The sequence below is a fragment of the Chiloscyllium plagiosum genome, unplaced genomic scaffold (assembly GCF_037043375.1).
Source record: "Chiloscyllium plagiosum isolate Xiang-an unplaced genomic scaffold, Cpla_swu_hap1 HiC_scaffold_19, whole genome shotgun sequence".
In the NCBI taxonomy this organism is placed as follows: domain Eukaryota; kingdom Metazoa; phylum Chordata; class Chondrichthyes; order Orectolobiformes; family Hemiscylliidae; genus Chiloscyllium; species Chiloscyllium plagiosum.
In genome coordinates, this window is record NW_028270157.1 from 47,907,168 (window position 1) to 47,925,763 (window position 18,596).

At 40.4% G+C, this 18,596-nt stretch overlaps 1 protein-coding gene across 9 annotated transcripts in view; it reads left to right on the plus strand.

Annotated features, from left to right (window-relative positions):
- LOC122559589 (voltage-dependent calcium channel subunit alpha-2/delta-4-like) overlaps window positions 1–18,596 on the plus strand; it is a 549,452-nt gene that overhangs the window by 1,705 nt on the left and 529,151 nt on the right. For 7 of the 9 annotated variants that reach the window (XR_015760448.1, XM_087997321.1, XM_087997323.1 and 4 more), the window contains exons 1-2: window positions 15,016–15,559; window positions 15,924–16,005. Coding sequence is in view for 8 of the 9 variants with exons in the window: in XM_087997321.1 (XP_087853447.1) it covers window positions 15,432–15,559; window positions 15,924–16,005 (210 nt within the window). In the remaining variant the exon portion in view is untranslated. Of the gene's footprint in view, window positions 1–4,286; window positions 4,868–15,015; window positions 15,560–15,923; window positions 16,006–18,596 lie in introns of those variants that run through there. The other 2 variants (XM_087997322.1, XM_087997328.1) reach the window with 2 other exon arrangements.

An 18,596-nucleotide genomic window follows, 5' to 3' on the forward strand; every position in this document is an offset into this window, starting at 1 on the left:
AATTGCATAGCTTGTGTTTTATTGCATATTGAAATTTTCTTTACATTCTCCCATATATCCTCCCGTGTTTCCGATGAAATTTCTTCCCCCAACTCCTGATTCCAGATCCCATGGAGTCTCTCCATATCCCCCAAGGTGCTCCCTCTCTTCAGATGGCATATGGTACTAACCAAGAGAGCAGCCCCACACTAGAGCACTCTTCTCTCTATATCCAACTTGTAGAGCTAAGCCAAGAGTGTGGTCGTCTTCTGTCTCTAATCCCTAATCTGAAAGTATCAGAAAAGGTCCCGATTAGGAATCCTGTATTTCTGACTTAATTAGTTGGAAGACATCAAGACCTCGCCCTCAAATAAATCTCCCAAACAGGAGATTCCCTTACTCTCCCATGCTCGAAAGCCAGAGTCCATTGATCCTGGCTTAAATCCTGGAGCTCACTAATGGGATGAACAGTGAAGTCTTAAGCAAATTTCCCTCACCCTGCCGCATTATCCTCCATGCTTTCACTGTATTTAAGATATTTGGGCTCTCACAGTGCTCAGCCAAGGATCGCATCTTGTTCATAAACAGTAAATTGACAAGAGGACACTTCACCTGCAATGCCTCAACTTGAAGCCATATCGGCCTTGAGTCATTATGCACCCAGTCACCCACATATAACAGCAAGACACCTATTTGTTATCTTTTCAGATCTGAGGGTTCAAACCCCCCCACCCCTCCCCCAATATCCTGAGGAAGTTACAGCTTGGTAAATTTAATTAGGGGGTGCTAACAGCACCAAATAAAGGATCCAAGCCAACCGGTAAACCTCCGCAGCACCTGTCTGGGTAACAACAACAAGAGCATCCTCATAGGCTATAATAGCCAAGGAGGAACATTCATTTTAATCAGGGCTATACAGCCTAGCCATGATATTGGTAGCCCCTCCCACCGCTGCAAAACCTGCTTTATCCTCTCAAACATTTGTACAAAGTTAGCTCTGTACAGCTGAAGGAAGGTAGAGGTAATAAAAATTCCCAGGTAGAGAAAACCTTTCTGCAACCACTGAAAAGGAAACAGCATTCCGTCCTTCAGCCTCGGCCCTTCCACCAATCCTCCCACAGGCATGATTTCTGACTTTGTAAAATTTATCCTGTATCCCAAAAACTGCAGAATAGTTTAATTTACCAGGGTACGGACTTTTTCGGATTAGCCAGAAACAGAAGGACATCATCCACATAAAGAGTAGTTTTGTGCTCCCCAATTCCCACCTTTGGTGCCACTATTTCAGTGTCCTTCCAGGTGGCCTCCGCCAATGGCTCAATTACCAGGGTAAATAGCAGCGGCAAGAGAGGACATCCCTGTCAACTGCCTCTTCCCACATTAAAATTGGTGACTTTGACACCATTCGTGATAACCGCCAGCTGGAGTCTCTATATAACATTGCAACCCACCCAGCAAAGACCTCACCCCCCCCCCCACCCCGACCAAAATGATCTAGAACATCAAAGAGATATGACCATTCCACCCGATCAAACACCTTTTCTGCATCCAGGGAGGCCACCAAGCCCAGAATCAATGCTGACATACTTGCACTATATTCAATACCCTCCTGATATTATTGGAAGAGCTGCAGTCCTTGGTAAAACTCATCTAGTCCTCTTTTATAATAACAGGCAGCACTTTTTCCAACCTTAGAGCCAGCATTTTGATAAATTTTTGAAGTCTACATTCAACAATGAGATGGGTCTGTACGACGTGCAATCCCCGGGGTCTTTCCCTTTCTTTAAAATAAGGGAGACTTTGGCCTCTAAAAGGGAGGGTGGAAGGCAGTCCTGGCTATACAAATGACTGTGCATCTCCAGAAATGGTTCATGTGCATAAACTCCTTGTCAAACTCACTCGGGAACCCGTCTGCACCAGGTGCCTTGCCAACTTGGAGCTGCCTTACCACCTCTTGCACCTCTTGTATCGTCAGAGGTGCATCTAAAAGGGAGGTCTGCCCTGCATTTATATCTGGGAGGTTTTCTAAAACGGATTCCATTCTCACTACTCCATCCCCACAGCCCTCTAATCAGTATTACTCTGCATAAAATCCCTGAAACCTGGCAATAATCTTTTTCAGCTTGTATGTGATGTTAGCAGTTCTCTTCCTATTAGACACAATGGACAGCGGAGCACCTTTCCTCCTAGCCAGATAAGCCGGGTATCTCTCAATCCTTTGCAAAGCAAAGGTTGTTCGAATATGGGGAAAAGCCAGGTATTTACCTTTTGCTTATGTCCATGTTCAAACAGCCTTTGCTTTGCAAAGGAGACCCCTCTCTTCACCGCTTGTATGAGCGCTGAGTGCAGAGCAACCCGAAGAGCCATGACCCATTGTAACTTAACTATGTTATAATATGACCGGCCTCAAGTGTCTGGTGCTGCCCTCCTCTCTGCCTGATTCTAGTTGTTGAATATGAAATAGTCAAACCCCTTAAATACGCCTTGGTGGTCTTCCAAAGCACCTATGGATTACTGGCTGTAATCCAATTGATGTCCCAGAAAGCACTGAACTCCCTTATAAAGTACTATATAAAGTTGCCATCCCTCAGCAGAAACGGATCTGTGTGTCTGTTCCACTTTGTGGGCGGCATGGTGGCACAGTGGTTAGCACTGCTGCCTCACAGCGCCAGAGACCCGGGTTCAATTCCCGCCTCAGGCGACTGACTGTGTGGAATTTGCACATTCTCCCCGTGTCTGCGTGGGTTTCCTCCGGGTGCTCCGGTTTCCTCCCACACTCCAAAAATGTGCAGATTAGGTGAATTGGCCACGCTAAATTGCCTGTAGTGTTAGGTGCAGGGGTAAATGTAGGGGAATGGGTCTGGGTGGGTGCACTTCGGCGGGTCGGTGTGGACTTGTTGGGCCGAAGGGCCTGTTTCCACACTGTAAAGTAATCTAATCTAATCTACTCTTAGTCTTAATGTCCAAGTACACTGCCACAGGGTCCGAAATAGTTATGTCCCCAATCCTGCAGGCCAACACCAAGTCCAAACAAACCAATGGAATAAAGAACATATCTTCGCCACGGTCCTTTGCTCGACCGCTTCCATGTATCGATTCAGTAACTGAATCTCTTGCTCATGCCTTTCCAGCATGGCAGAAATCAGTTCTAGCGCTGTTTCAATGTTTTTCACAGAGTTTTGTGAACTCCAGTAGTAGATGCTGCTGCTCCACTGAGTTCAAAGGCACTGCCATGGGAGTTGAAGCAGCGGCTATATGTGTACCCGACACAGTAGGAGAGTGCCTAGCCTGCTGTGGTCCTCTTGCTCCTTTTCCCCAATTTGTCTTCATCTCAATGCCAGAACCTCCAAATCCAAATGTAAAAGGTTCTAAGTGTTCTGCCTGCTTTATACTAACAATCTTTCTTAGGGGTGGCTAATGAGGGTTGGGAGGGGTGAGGTGGGGTGGGGGGTAGAAGTCCACTTTGCTTGGGGTATGGCACAGAGCCCAACCCAGCAGACTTTTCAGACTGCCGCCATCTTGAATCTCCTAGCTAATATTCATATTTAAGCAAATTGCTGTAATCGAAGCTTCTTTTAACTACACTTAACCAAATCCAAAAAGTACAGCTTGGATGTAGCCTGTGAGCCAAAATAGTCTCACGCATCCCCTTCTTTTCTCTCATTACAGGAGAAGTCAGCCCATAACAGGGCTATGTTAATCTTAATCTACTTTAGATAAATTGGATCAAATTATTATTAGCTTAAACTATTTCAGACATATGCAAATTAATGAGTGAATCTATTAGTTTAAACTGTTTTTGACATATTCAATAAGTAAGTCAGATGTCCTTTTGCTCATTGGGAACCCTTCAGCGATGCTGGCACTAGGAGCTCGATCACAATTTCCATGATACCGTTCATGAACCAGGTCCAATGGTGCAGTCCAACAAACTGTGAAAAGTCCCTGATATTATTGGTATGCTGGATTTGATGTTACATGATCAAGTGTCTGTTCTGTGCACTTTTCCCAAGCATTCCTCTGTGATTGGTTATCAAAAATAAATCCAAGTGTTGCTACGAAACAACTTGTTCTCACGCCAAGTTCATTTTCTTGCAAATCAGCCTATTCTTACATATTTTTCTATTCTCCATCACTTGCTTATTGCCAAATAATTCTTAATGATCTGGTTGAAGATATCATTTTTGGATTCACCCACTAAGTGAATAAGTACCACTTCATTCTCATATTCACCCTGCTGGCATGCTCAATCATTGCACACCATTTCTAAACATTGACTGTGACATTTTCTCTCTTTTGCTTTGCAGGTTCTTCAGGATCTCTATAGAGAAACTGCCAGCTCCCTCAGAAGTGCCCTTCTTGATCTCTGAGGATAAGCATCAGCAAGTCTACCTCTTGCACACCCCACCAATTTAGGTACTGACACCCCAACAGTCCACATAGAAAGAAGAGATATACAATCTGGTGAGAACCTCAGAGCAACTGCTGTGCCCAGGCAGTCATCATTCAGAGGATGTTGGAAACCAGGCACCTGTTCAGTGTCAGGTAGGAGAGGATCCGGAGGTATTGATAATTCACATGCACAGGGAAGAACAGGCGCAGCGGACTGACATCTGAGAGGCAATGGCCCTTGTTGCCAAGTAGCTGCAACAGTAAAGTGAATCATGCAACTGTCTGGCTGCTCAATCCAGCTGCCTATCCTCACAAGGAGACTGGGCAGTGGCAGGAGGCTCCGAGCCAGTGATGGAACCATGCACATCTGGACAAGACTCTGTATTTTTCATTTAGGACACAACAATGGCAGCTGGAGCCATACAACAACAATTGAACCTGCCTGCTCACTCCCAATCCTTGGAAGTTCAAGCCAAGAAGGGTCAACTTATCTCTGGTAAGAAAACCCTTGGCATATCTTGTTTACCTCGACATATGCATCTACGGGATCATGGAATCAGAGGGTCACGCAACACAGAAAAAGACACTTCAGTCCCTGCCAACAAGGTATCCCAAACAGACATCATCCCATTTGTCAGCATTTGACTCTTATCCCTCTAAATCCTTCCTATTCATATACCCATATGCCTTTTAAATGTTGTAATTGTACCTGCCTCCACCACTTCCACTGGCAGATTGTTCCATACTCATACCTCCTCTACATGAAAACGTTACTGCTCAAGTTCTTTATAATTCTTTTGCCTCTCATCTTAAACCTATGCCCTCTCGTTTTAGACTCCCCCATCCTAGGAAGAATACGTTGGTTATTCTCCCTATCCATGCTCCTTATGGTTTTGGGTCATCCACCAAGTGTTCAGGACCAATGGGCTCAGTGCCATGCAGGTTTCCTCTACCCAGTCATGGACCCAGTGAGTGGATTTAGGTGTAGTAGGATGGAGAGAAAGAGTAAAATGTATTGAGGGCTTTTTGGTGATGGGGTTGAAAAAAATTGATCCATCAGAACCAATTATGCCTAAATGTTCTTGATATTAGCTTTCACATGTTCATGTTATGGTTCAATAGTAGGCTCGATGGGCTGTAACAAAATACTCTATGAGTTAAGTGATACTAATTATTAGTGTTAATTTGTATATCAAGCAATGATGAATATATTAAGTGGTAGACATTCAGCAGTTAATATGAACATATAGCAATAAATATATATTAAGCAGTAATCTACTTTAGATATATTAGGAACTAACGAGTGCTAAAACTACTTTAGACATGTTCAACAATGAGACTCACTGTTTCCTGCCTGTCAGGGATCCTGCTTTACAACAGCTAGTCTGATGAACTTGAGGTCCATGGCACCATTTGCAATCCCTGCCCAAGGTGAAGTCCCCTGATTAGGGCAAAGCCCCTGGATCAATTCCATGGAGGCTGGTATCCCATCATTAAGTCACCCTTTATTTACCTATGTCTAGTTCCTAGAATGAAGAGAATTTCTCAGACTCCTGTTTACTTTTTTTCTTTTTTTTCCTTCTGTAGCTTATCTAGACATTTAACTTCTTTCTGGGTGAAATAACTCCACAGAGGCCAGTATCCCATCACTATCATCCTTCATTTACACATGTAGCATCCTTGACATTGATAGTGGTCTCTCAGAGTGAGAGAGCAGACTCTCTGACACACCTGATTTTATCTGTCAGCCAGGGCTACCTGATTGGACTAGGTTAACAGCCCCAATCAGGGATCTCATACTGAATGAGATCCACCTGCCCCTCGTTCCAATCACTACAGTCCCAGATGTTAATACTATTCTGAATCTAAGATTACATGTTGTATAATCATTCTGTGGTACTTTCAGTACTTTTCCAGAATTCCATTATGCTGAACAGCATCTTCAAAACAGTTACTACTGATAAATTTGTTACATGAGTACTCTTCAGTCAAAACAGGCTGTTTTTGCATTAGGCCTGTTTTCTAGCACTTTTCCACCTTCCTTCAATTTCTGATTATCATGTTCAATTAACCCTTAATGATTAACCCTTAGTAGTCTGGTTTGAAGACATTATTTTGTAAGCTTACCACTACAGTCATGAATCTCTGTTTAAGCACTAAATGCATCTTCACACTCTCTGGTAACATTTCATAGCCACAGATGATGCTTCATACATGGAGATCTGTGGTGAGAGCCTATTGCACCAACTGGAAGTAGGAGTAGCAACGTGTATACATGGCCCACATGGCATTGGGTCATGATGATATCTTTGGTCCCTTCCTCATTCAATATTCAATGTTTGACTCTCTCTATCAAAGAATTGTTCAGCAGTTGCTATGTGGGGGATGCACAGCATATAGACAGTGTCAATGCTGTAGAATGCCAGGGTATAGGCAGCCGGCATGTCTGTGTGCTGTATATTGGATGGGCTTGTGACTAACATTCTTTCCTTTTAAAAGCCCTATGAACTATGTGCTGCAAAGCCTCCCTCACATGTTGAGTCACTTACCCCGGCTACTCCAAGTGTGCTTGCAGCCACTTTCCTCTGCATTGCATACTTTGATTTCCAGTATAATAGAAAGTGACAGTGAGTGCTCCTCTGCCACTTGATGATGAATACTATGAACAGTTTTGGTCACCTTATTTAAAGAAAGATATAATTTTATTGGAAGCAGTTCAGAAAATGTTTGCCAGAATGATACTTGGTATGGAGGTATTGTTTTATGAGCAAAGGGACTTGGGGCTGCTTGGGACAGAAAGCAAGCACAGATGTACAGCCGGTCATCAGGAAGGCTCATGGAATGTTAGCCTTATTTCAAGGGGTTTGGAGTATAAGAGTAGGGAAGTCGTACTGCAACTTTGCAGGGTGCTGGCGAGACCACATCTGGAGTATTGTGAGCAGTTTTGGTCCCTTATTTAAGGAACTATATTGTTTTATTGGAGGCAGTTCAAAGAAGATTCATTAGGATGATTTCCCAGTATGATGGGATTGTTTAATGAGCAAAGGCCAAGTAGGTTCAAAGTCTGCTCACAGGAATTTAGAAAAATGAAAGGTGATCTCATTCAAGATATGGAATTCTTAAGGGGTTTTATAGGTAAATACTGAGAGGATGTTTCCTCTTATTAAAGAGTCTAAGACCAGAGGGCATAATTTTGAATAAAGGGATACAAAATTTAAGACCAAGATGAAGGGTGACATGATGGCTCAGTAGTTAGCACTGCTGTCTCACAGCACCAGGGACCTGGGTTCAATTCCACTCTTGGGTGACTGGCTGTGTGGAATTTGCATATTCTCCCTGGGACTGTGTGGGTCCCCTCGGGTGCTCTGGTTTCATCTCACAGTCCAAAGACATGCGGGTTAGGTGGATTTGCCATGCTAAAGTGCACAAAGCATCTGGGGATGTGCAGGCTGAGTGGATTAGCAGGGTTACAGGAATATGGTGGGGTGGTTTTCTTCAGTATTTACTCAGGAACAGGGCATTGTTGTCGATGAGAATACTGAGTCACAAATAAGTAGAATGGATGGCTTTGAGGTATGTAGAGAAGAGGTGTTGGAAATCCTGGAAAAGGTGAAAATAGATAAGTCCCCTGGGCCTGATGGCATTTATCCTAGGATTCTCTGGGAAGCAAGGGAGGAGATTGCAGAGCCATTGGCCTTGATTTTTATGTCCTCTTTGTCTACAGGAGTAGTCCCAGAAGACTGGAGGATAGCAAATGTGGTTCCCTTGTTCAAAAAGGGGAGTAGGGATAGCCCTAGTAACTATAGGCCGGTGAGTCTCACTTCTGTTGTGGGCAAAGTCTTAGAGAGAATTGTAAGGGATAGGATTTATGCACATCTGGATAGGAATAATGTGATCAAGGATAGTCAGCATGGTTTTGTGAAGGGCAAGTCGTGCCTCACAAACCTTATTGAATTCTTTGAAAAGGTGACGAAGGAGGTTGATGAGGGGAAAGCGGTAGATGTGGTATATATGGATTTTAGTAAGGCGTTTGATAAGGTTCCCCATGGTAGGCTACTGCAGAAAATACGGAGATATGGCATTGAGGGTGAGTTGGAGGTTTGGATTAGGAATTGGCTGGATGGAAGAAGACAGAGGGTAGTAGTTGATGGCAAAGTTTCTTCATGGAGTGCCGTCACTAGCGGTATTCCGCAAGGATCTGTTTTGGGACCATTGCTGTTTGTCATTTTTATAAATGACCTGGAAGAGGGGTTAGAAGGTTGGGTGAGCAAGTTTGCGGATGATACAAAAGTCGGAGGAGTTGTTGACAGTGAGGAAGCATGTGGCAGGTTACAGCAGGATATAGAGAAGCTGCAGAGCTGGGCAGAAAGGTGGCAGATGGAATTCAATGTAGCTAAGTGCGAGGTGATTCACTTTGGGAAGAATAACAAAAAGATGGGGTACTGGGCTAATGGTCGGATACTTGGTAGTGTGGATGAGCAGAGGGATCTTGGTGTCCATGTACACAGATCTCTGAAAGTTGCCACCCAGGTAAATAGTGCGGTGAGGAAGGCATATGGCGTACTGGCTTTTATTGGTAGAGGAATTGAGTTCCGGAGTCCTGAGGTCATGATGCAGTTGTATAAGACTCTGGTACGGCCGCATCTGGAATATTGTGTGCAGTTTTGGTCGCCATACTATAGGAAGGATGTGGAGGCATTGGAACGGGTGCAGAGGAGGTTTACCAGGATGTTGCCTGGTATGGAAGGAAAATCGTATGAGGAAAGACTGAGGCACTTGGGGCTGTTTTCACTAGAGAAAAGAAGGTTTAGGGGTGACTTGATTGAGGTGTACAAGATGATTAGGGGGTTAGATAGGGTCGACAGTATGAACCTTTTCCCGCGTATTGAGTCGGGTATTACAAGGGGGCATAGCTTTAAATTACGGGGGGGTAGATATAGGACTGATGTTAGGGGTAGGTTCTTCACTCAGCGAGTCGTTAGTTCATGGAATGCCCTGCCAGTAACAGTGGTGGACTCTCCCTCTTTATGGGCATTTAAGAGGGCATTGGATAGGTATATGGAGGATAGTGGGTTAGTGTAGTTTAGGTGGGCTTGGATCGGCGCAACATCGAGGGCCCAAGGGCCTGTACTGCGCTGTATTCTTCTATGTTCTATGTTCTATGTTCTATGGTCTTCAGAAGGCCAGCGTGGAGCTGAATGGCCTGTTACCACACTGTTGGGATTCTGTGAAGTGGAACTTTTTCTCTGAGAGTATTTTGAGTTTTTAGAACTTGCTACAGAGATCTGTGGGGGTAGAGTCTTGTGTATATTTAAGGCTGAGATATATAGAGTCTTGATCAGTAGGGGAATCAAGAGTTGTAGGGAAAATGCAGGAAGTGACATTGGATATTGGATCAGCCATGATCTTATCAAATGGCAGAGCAGGCTCAAAAGGCCTTAAAGGCTTACTCCTGTTCCTATTTCCTATGGTCTTATGGTCTATTAAACAATGAAAAGACTATTGGCTGTGAAGAGGAGGTGGTCAGTTTCAATCTTGTTGAAGATGGACATTGCATGGCACTTGTGTAGTGTGATTATTACTTGCCACTCTCAGCCCAAGCCAGAATGATGTCCAGGGTCTAATTGTATGTGGATACTGACTACTCAATATCTGAGGAACCAAGAATGGTACTGAACACTGTGGAATGAGTAATCATCTCTGCTTCAGTCTTGTCACTTGCACTGATCTGCTAATTTGAACTTTTGAATAACCAGCATAGTATGTAAAAATGACATTTGGGAGTCATATCACTGTTCCTGATAATTCACTGCTAACCAAATTCAGACAAACTGGTATTGTATCTCAACATCAACTAACTAACCCACTTACGACACAAATTTGGCCTAGAAAGTATGAAAACAGAATGCCTCTAAAAGATACAAGAATGGAAGAAGCATCTGTAAAGTTGAGTCATTTTTTGATAATAATGGTCACTTGATTAAGCAAGCAAGAAATTAAATTTATATTTTGCTTGATTGTTATCAATGGAGGACATGTATGCACCACATGATGAATTCACACATATGAACATACAAAGAACAAGAATAGGTCACTTGGCCCTTCAAGCCTGCTCCACCATTCAATGAGATCATGGTTGATCTGGTTTTAACCTCTACATTCCTCATATTCCTGGTTAATTTTTCACCACTTGGTAATCAAAAATCTATCTACCTTAAATAAAAGTAAAGATTCTGCAAGCGCTGCTTTTTGAGGAAGGATATTCTGAAGAGTCTCAACCTTTATCTGCTTTAAATGGATGCCCCTTATTTTTAAACTATTACCACTAGTTCTAGATTCTCCTTCAAGAGGAAGTATCCTTTCAACCCCCATGTGGTCAAGTCCCCTCAGCATCTTATGCATTTCAATTAAGTCACCTCTGACTGTTCTAAACTCCAGAGGATATATCCTAGTCTGTCTAGCCTGTCCTCATAATAAATTATGCATTTTCCAGTATTAGTCTAGTAATCTTTCTTTGAAGTGCTTACAATGTATTAACATCCACCAGTAAATATAGTGACCAGTACTGTACAAAGTACTCCAAATGCAGTCCCACCAACACCCTGCATAACTGAAGCATAACTCTTGCGTTCAATACCCCATGCAATAAAATGTAACATTCTATTAGTTTTTCAAATTAATTCTGGTATCTGTATACTATTCAATGCATTAAGGCACCCAGATCCCTCTGCATCTTAGAGCTCTGCAACATCTCAACATTTCGATAATGTGCTTTTTTTTGTAATCTTGTAATCTAACATTAATTATCTGGGGCTGCTGGGTATAGTGCATAGACCTGTACAGTATGGAAGCCAACCCTTCAATCCAACTCATCCATGCTGACCAGATATCCTAAATTAATCTAGTCCCATTTGATAGCATTTGTCCCATATCCCTCTAAACCCTCCCTATTCATGTACTGATCCAGATGCCTTTGAAATATTGTAATTGTACCAGCCTCCACCATTTCCTTTTTCAGGTCATTCCAAACAAGCACCACCCTCTGTGTGAAAAAGTTGCCCCTTAGGTCCCTTTTAAATCTCACCTAAAACTATGCCTTCTAGATCTGGACTCCACTTCCTGGGCAAAAGACTTTGGGTATTCACCCGATCTATGCCCCTCACAGTATTATAAATGTCTACAAGGTCACTCCTCAGTCTCCAAAGCTTCAGGGAAAAAAGCCTCAGCCTATTCAGCCTTGCCCTGTAGCGCAAACCCTCCAACCCTGTCAACATCCTTATAAATCTTTTATGAACCCTTTCAGGTTTCACAACATCCTTACTGGAGCAGGGAGACCAGATTTGCACACAGTATTCCAAAGTGGTCTAACCAATGTCCTGTACAGCCTCAGTGTGACCTCTCAACTCCTATACTCAACACACTTACCAATAAAAGCAAGCATACTAAGCACCTTCTTCACTTTCCTGTCTACCTGTGGGTCCACTTTCAAGGATCTATGAACCTGCACTCCAAGGTGCCTTTGTTCAGCCACACTCCCAAGAATCTTACCATTAAGTGTATAAATCCTGCTGATTAGCCTTTCCAAAATGTAGCACCTCACATTTATCTAAATTAAACTCCATCTGCCACTCCTTAGCCCATCGACCCATCTGATCAAAGTCCCTTTGTACTCTGAGGTAACCTTCTTCACTGTCCACCACACCACCAATTTTAGTGAGATCTGCAAACTTACAAACCATATCTCCTATGTTCACATCCAAATCATTAAAGATGACTATTACTTTTAAATAAATCAGTCATGAATTGGACAGGTACTACACTGCCAATCCAAGAATGACCTGCACTAATAAGCTAATTAGAGCCCAGGATACTCCTGATCATGCCCCGGAGTACTGACTCGAGAGGATTGGTTTTAGATGCAGAGTGTGTACAATGAAAACAGGAGAACCTCAGCTTGCAGAACAAGGGGCAGAACTCAAATCAGTTGAAAGTTGAGAGCCAGTCTTCCATTGGGAATTGACTAAGTCCACTGCATTATTAAATATCAATTGTTTTGTACTTGCTCTGATAAATGTAATAAATACCGTGAAGTTTGTGATGATTTGCTTGCACCTGTAATGGGCTTGAAATTATTCAAAATGAGTGAACCTTTTGGTATTCTCAACTCACTGTATAATTGTAATTGATTTAGGTCTTATAATTATATTGAATCCCAAAATCTTACACCACCACCACAAACACACACCACATACACATACATACACACACTCTTTCTGGAGTTTGAGTGATTTTGTGGGACACTGGTTCCTCTGAAGTTAATATAGTAGCCAATCTTGAGTTTGATCTGTTTGAAGCTGGGAGAAACCATTTTAAAATAGGAGCTCTCAAGTTTATATGAGAGGACACTCTCAAAACGTGAGTTATCAGCCCGAGCAATTGCTTTATAAATCAACCATAATTTTGCCTAAAGAGTTTGATGCAAGTGCTGTTACCACAGAACCAGTGATAAATAGGAACAATTTTTTTTTCTCTGAACACCTGCCCTACCGACAGAGCCGTATCATGGAGCAACATCCAATTTTTCAACTAAATAAGCCATTGTAACTATATAAGCCATTGTATCTGCATAAGCCATTGTAACTGTTGAATTCTGGCTTGACATTTTGAACCTCCTTTGTCTGGAAAGAGAAATCTACAAGTAAATAATAGGCTGCAATGCTTAATGAACTGAAGTGGTTTTCACATTTTTAAATGCTCTTTATCAATTTTTAATCTGTATCTATGTTCTTTCTAATAATTGTGTATCTATTGCTTAGTAACTTCTGCAATAGTTATGCAATGAACTTTGATCTTGCCTTAAAATGAGAGCTTTCCTGCTGGTTATATTTGAATAGGGATGCAAAGGTCTAAACAAGCTCCAGATCATAAATCACTGACTGTTTGCACTGTGAACAAGTTTGTGACCAAAAGGAAAGCAGAAAATGTAACATCTGGATTTTCAAAATTTATTAAATAAAAACCTCAGTGTGCCACATTAAACAGAACTGGAGTTCATGGAACTGAAGAAACATATTGGCATTAAGGAATTGTTAACTAGACAAAGCAGAGGAGGAATGAATGGATAATTTTTAAAATGGTACCATGTAACTGGTGGTACCACAGGGGTCAATGTTTTGCCACTGGCTAGTTAAACAAAACGTGGAGTTGATACTCATGTTTCAGCCATATTACTTGTTCAGTCAATCAAGTGGTTTGATCCCTCACCTACCTGTGTTCTTAGAGTTATGCATGGCAAACGTTGGTAGTACAAATGTTATTAATATGTGCAACATAATAATTTTGTTTTAAATTGCATATAATGAACAACTGCACTTTTTGTAATGCAACATGTATTGTTATCAAGTAACAAATAGCAGTTATTATTTAGCTAATTTGTAGCTTGAATATAACTTAATGGCTTCCCTTTTCCATTTCCTAACACTTATCCATTGTACCCCTAAGAATCTTTTTTATATCTCATCTACATGTTACAACTCAGTGACATCTTCCAAAACCCATCATTAGTTTTCTCATGTTTGCTGACAAAGCCCAATTGTATTTCACTAGCATCTCTTGACCCCTGTTGCTAAGTTGTCGGACTGCTTGTCCAACATGCATTTATGAATGAAAAGCCACTTTCTCCAATTAATATTGGGAAATCAAAGCAATCATCTTTGATCCCAGCAATGAATTTTCTTTGTTGACAGAATACCTACATTTCTCTCCATGGCATAACCAAACTGTTCTCAGCTATGGTATTTATATTTAACCCCTGAGATAAACCTCAGTCCAGATAATTGTACCATAGCTAAGGCCACATTTCTGCATCTTTAACACTGCCTGTTTTTCTCCTTGCTTCCAATCATCCATGCTGATCCAGTGATCCATGCCTTTCCTTCTAGAGTATATTCAGGTCTGGTAACATGTGGTAAGGGAAAGAGAGTTAATATTACAGGTTTGTGACCTTTCAGCAGAGCTCTAACTTACTACATTGATCAGCCTTTGGTCATTTTTGTTTTATGCTTTAATAACCACCAGAATCTCAGCCCATATTTTTATCACCACTGTAATTATAAAATTCCTCACTGAAACTAATTTAAAATCAGTATATTATTGCAGTTTTGTTTTGTTTAAATTGAATATGCACTGTCTACAAAATATTATTTTTCTGGACATGTTGGCATCTGTTAGAACTATTTCATTGTGCAACATTATTAGGTATCTGTTCTGAAGTCTGCTAGAAAGGTCAATACTTTTTGTATGCTTCAGATTTTCATGAGTTCTGCTTCTTGACTTTAATCGATTGGTTTGTTGAAATCAAATTGCATTTATTTTGCCACTTTTTACAATTGATTTTAGGGAATTAATCAATGTGGAGAAAGAAGAGGGAGTAAATGGATAAAAAGAGAGCTGAACATGCCTAGCACCACCTCTCATTAACTCAGTCATTGCAAAGACTTATTTTTCTATGATCTGATTGGATAAAGAGACCTGTCTCCAGCAATCAGAATAATCCGGTGTGATTCCCTTCCCCCAGTACCGCCACCATCATAAATCTGCAACCATTTAAAGATTAAATCTGGTTGGATTATACACCAGCTGTGATGTTACACCAGTTTGCTCTCATTTTTTCACTTGAACTTGACCAGGTCATTGGGCGCTTTGAACACTAAAGACCACCTTAATCAGGACTCAACAACATTATCTGACATTTTCTTGCAATCTTGTGGAGAAGAATGGATGCTGTTTCAATTGCGTGTTTGCATATGCACAAATGATTCTTTGTTCAGAGCTTGTTGAAATGTTCATGAATGACTTTCAGAGACAGGGATATTTCCGCTGTTCATGACAGTAAATAGAAATAAAATGGATACTCAGCACTTAGTGCTTTTTTTCTTTACTATAGGAAGAATCTTCACTGAGAAGACACTACTTCAGGCCATTATGTGAACAACGTTCCTGCAACTTTGTTGGATCAAGTGGCTTGTTTTTGTTCATATTATTCTATTTGTTTTGGTTTGATGGAAAAGAGGATGCTCCGATGGTGCTTTGAGAACGGTTTGAGGCTATACTTTATTTTGCGGATTATCTGCTCCAGCTGCTGCCTCCTTTGTTTTGTCAAAGCCCAAAGCAGGATCCCAACTGAGACGTAAGTGCCCAGCCTCATTGCATGTTAGCATTTTAAACTGAAAATGCATATATTGTTTTAAGGGAGCACTAAGTTAAATCCCTTAATGATTGATTTTCATTTTTTTATCTTTTGTCCAAAAGTTTTCTACTTAACAAGATGAAAATGTATTTTTAATTTTTAATTTCAGAAACCTCTTGCCAGTGTTTGCTCAAAAATACCCATTCAAGAGCATGTATTTTTTCAAGAGTTTCCTCAACATGTGTAGTATCTAACTAGTTGACCAGTGTTAATAAATGGTTTTTGAAGTTATTTCACTTTCTTTAAACAAATACTCTTACTATTGTATGTTAAAACCCATTCTAAATATCCTTTTCTTTGTTAGTGTGCAACTGTGGGCTTCGGAATTTGGTGGAGAGCTGAATTCCATTGTTACAAAATATTCAGGCTCCTTATTGCTACAGAAGGTCAGTAAACAGAATCAAATATTTTATATATTTTTAAACAGGACATAAACAAGACTTTAAACAGTTACATGAAACAAGACCTTAAACAGTACATGCCGGCAAGATCAGTGATTACGGGGTTCATGCAAGATTTCATAGGCTATTTGAACATTTGTAAAAAAGTCCTTGTGATGAAAGTTGTATTTAATTTATTCAATGAGTGACATATACCAATAGCCTGGAGTATTAATGGGGTAATTTTGAAACAATGTCCAAAAAATGTATAATTACGTAAGTTAAATTTTGTATTTCAGCCTTAATTAACTTTAACTTATCTTCATTCTATTTTCAACTATTGTTGACAATGGATTCATTGGTGAAATCTCTCATGACTTCAACATATGAATGACCAGCAAGTGCATTGTTTAATTGGTAATATCTCATATGATCTTAAGCAAGGTCCTGATTCAGAAATTGTTGTAATTTGACATTAAACAGCCAAAATGTGGGCAGTCAACTTCAATTGAAAGTAGTAATAGGCTCTAATGCAATAGAATATTAGGTATTATTGCTGTAAATCATTGAATTTGCTATGTCCTTAGAAAGCCATCTACTGTTAACACAGCAGACAACACTGTACATGTTACCTCCGTGATGGAAGAAATTGTTGATAAAGATTTCTTAGTTTATTGTATGCTTAATGTTCTTTAGCTATCTTATTCATATTCTTTTCTTATTTACATTGAAAACACATCAGAAATATGTGAAATATTATCAGCTTTCGAACTTGAATTGTTTTTAGAATAAGGTATATGGCTACAGGTTAGTGCTATAAAGATCATAAAATCTTTTAAATGTTCTCAGAAGATGTGACTACAATTTTTAAAGTTTGGGAGAACCCATGCAGTGTTAATAGAACAAATATTTATAGTTCTGGGCTTATAACAATAGAAGCACATTAAATCATTAGTTTGTGTTCAGTTCAGGAAATACCAGTTTTAGTTAAGAATCAAGATTTGAGTTTAGAAACAAATGTTTTTGTATCGCTTTAGCATGTTTTGTTTCAGTTCACTGGAACTAAGTCTCTACAGTAGCAGTGTTATTTTCCAAAGCCAAGTGTACAAGCCAGGAAAGCTCAGGGTGGAAATCTTCAGGTTATTAAACTTTAAAAGTTCAGGCAATCAGATTCTAAGATGAATCATAAAATTGTCTCTAAATCAAGAAAGAAACTAGAAAGAGTAAGTAAACACTTAGATTTAAGAATACAGTTTCTCTGGACTTGCGTGTCTGTAGTGTTGGGAGCAAAGAGAAACTTTGTTTTTGATGTTTGTTAAAATCTTTCTAATGATAATATCAAGAATTTGGTTTGTTTCTTTGTTTCTTTTGTATGATGAACTTTGGTTCTGTTGTTAAATGATGTACAACTTCATGTTATATATTTGTGACTAATGGATCATCAAACAAGTGGAGCTGTAGGACAAAAATTTTAAAATTCTGTCTGATAATGATGCAAATGATTTTTGCAAAAAAACCCACCAAAACTAAACATTTAGTCTATCAAGCAATGTTTCATTCAGTGATCTGACTTGTCCACATATAGTATCAGCTGATACCATGACAGTTGCTTAAGGAATTATGGTCCATGTTGCCATGTTTCTATCAAAACATTTGGAAAAAAGTACAACATGTACAAACAAGGGACTGAGGCATCAACCATCCAGGGCAGTAAATTAAACTGTTAATTACCATTAACACTTTGTAATACAATTGTAGCATTTAACTCATTTTCATTGTTTATTTGAAGCTCTTTCCATTCCTATTGTCAAGTCTGTGTTTGCCTTTTAAGAGACAATGCAGAGATTAAGTTTTAATGGTTACCATTACAACAGTTATCCCTTCATTCTGTTGAGTTTGCAGTTCTGAAATGTTGTCTTTCTTAAAATCAGGAACTAGATAACTGTACATGAACAGAAGGTTTGACTATAGCTATTTGTTTTGATATAACTTCAATTATAAATGTAACAGTTGATGTCTCCATCATGTGACTCAAGATTCAGTAGAACAAAATAATTTTTTGAACCGGTATCTAGATTGTAGAATTTTAAAATTTTAGAATTTATGGCCCTCATCCAGCATGGGTATGTTCCGAACTAAAAAGATGGGCAGAAAATGGGGAGAAACTCTAGCCTGGCAGTATCTATGGAGAGGAAAAAAGAATGTTTTGAGTCCAATAACTGTTCAAAAAAAGAGGAGAAACCTGCAATCCTGAAAGCCTTTCATGGAAAACTTTTAACACAGAGAGTAGTTTGATTGGGCAGCCAGTTTTCTCAATGATTAGCACTGCTGCCTCACAGTTCCAGGGACTTGGGTCCGATCCCACCCTTGGGGCAACCGACTGTGTGGAGTCTGCATATTCTCCCCATGCTGGTTTCCTTTGGGTGCTCCGGTTTCCCGCCATACTCCAAAGATGTGCAGGGTAGGTAGATTGGCCATGATAAGTTGTCCACAGTATCCAGGGATATGTAGGTGAAGTGAATTAGCCTTGGGAAAGGTATGGTTACAGGGACAGGGTAGGTAGTTGATCTGGGTGGAATGCTTTTCAAAAGATCAGT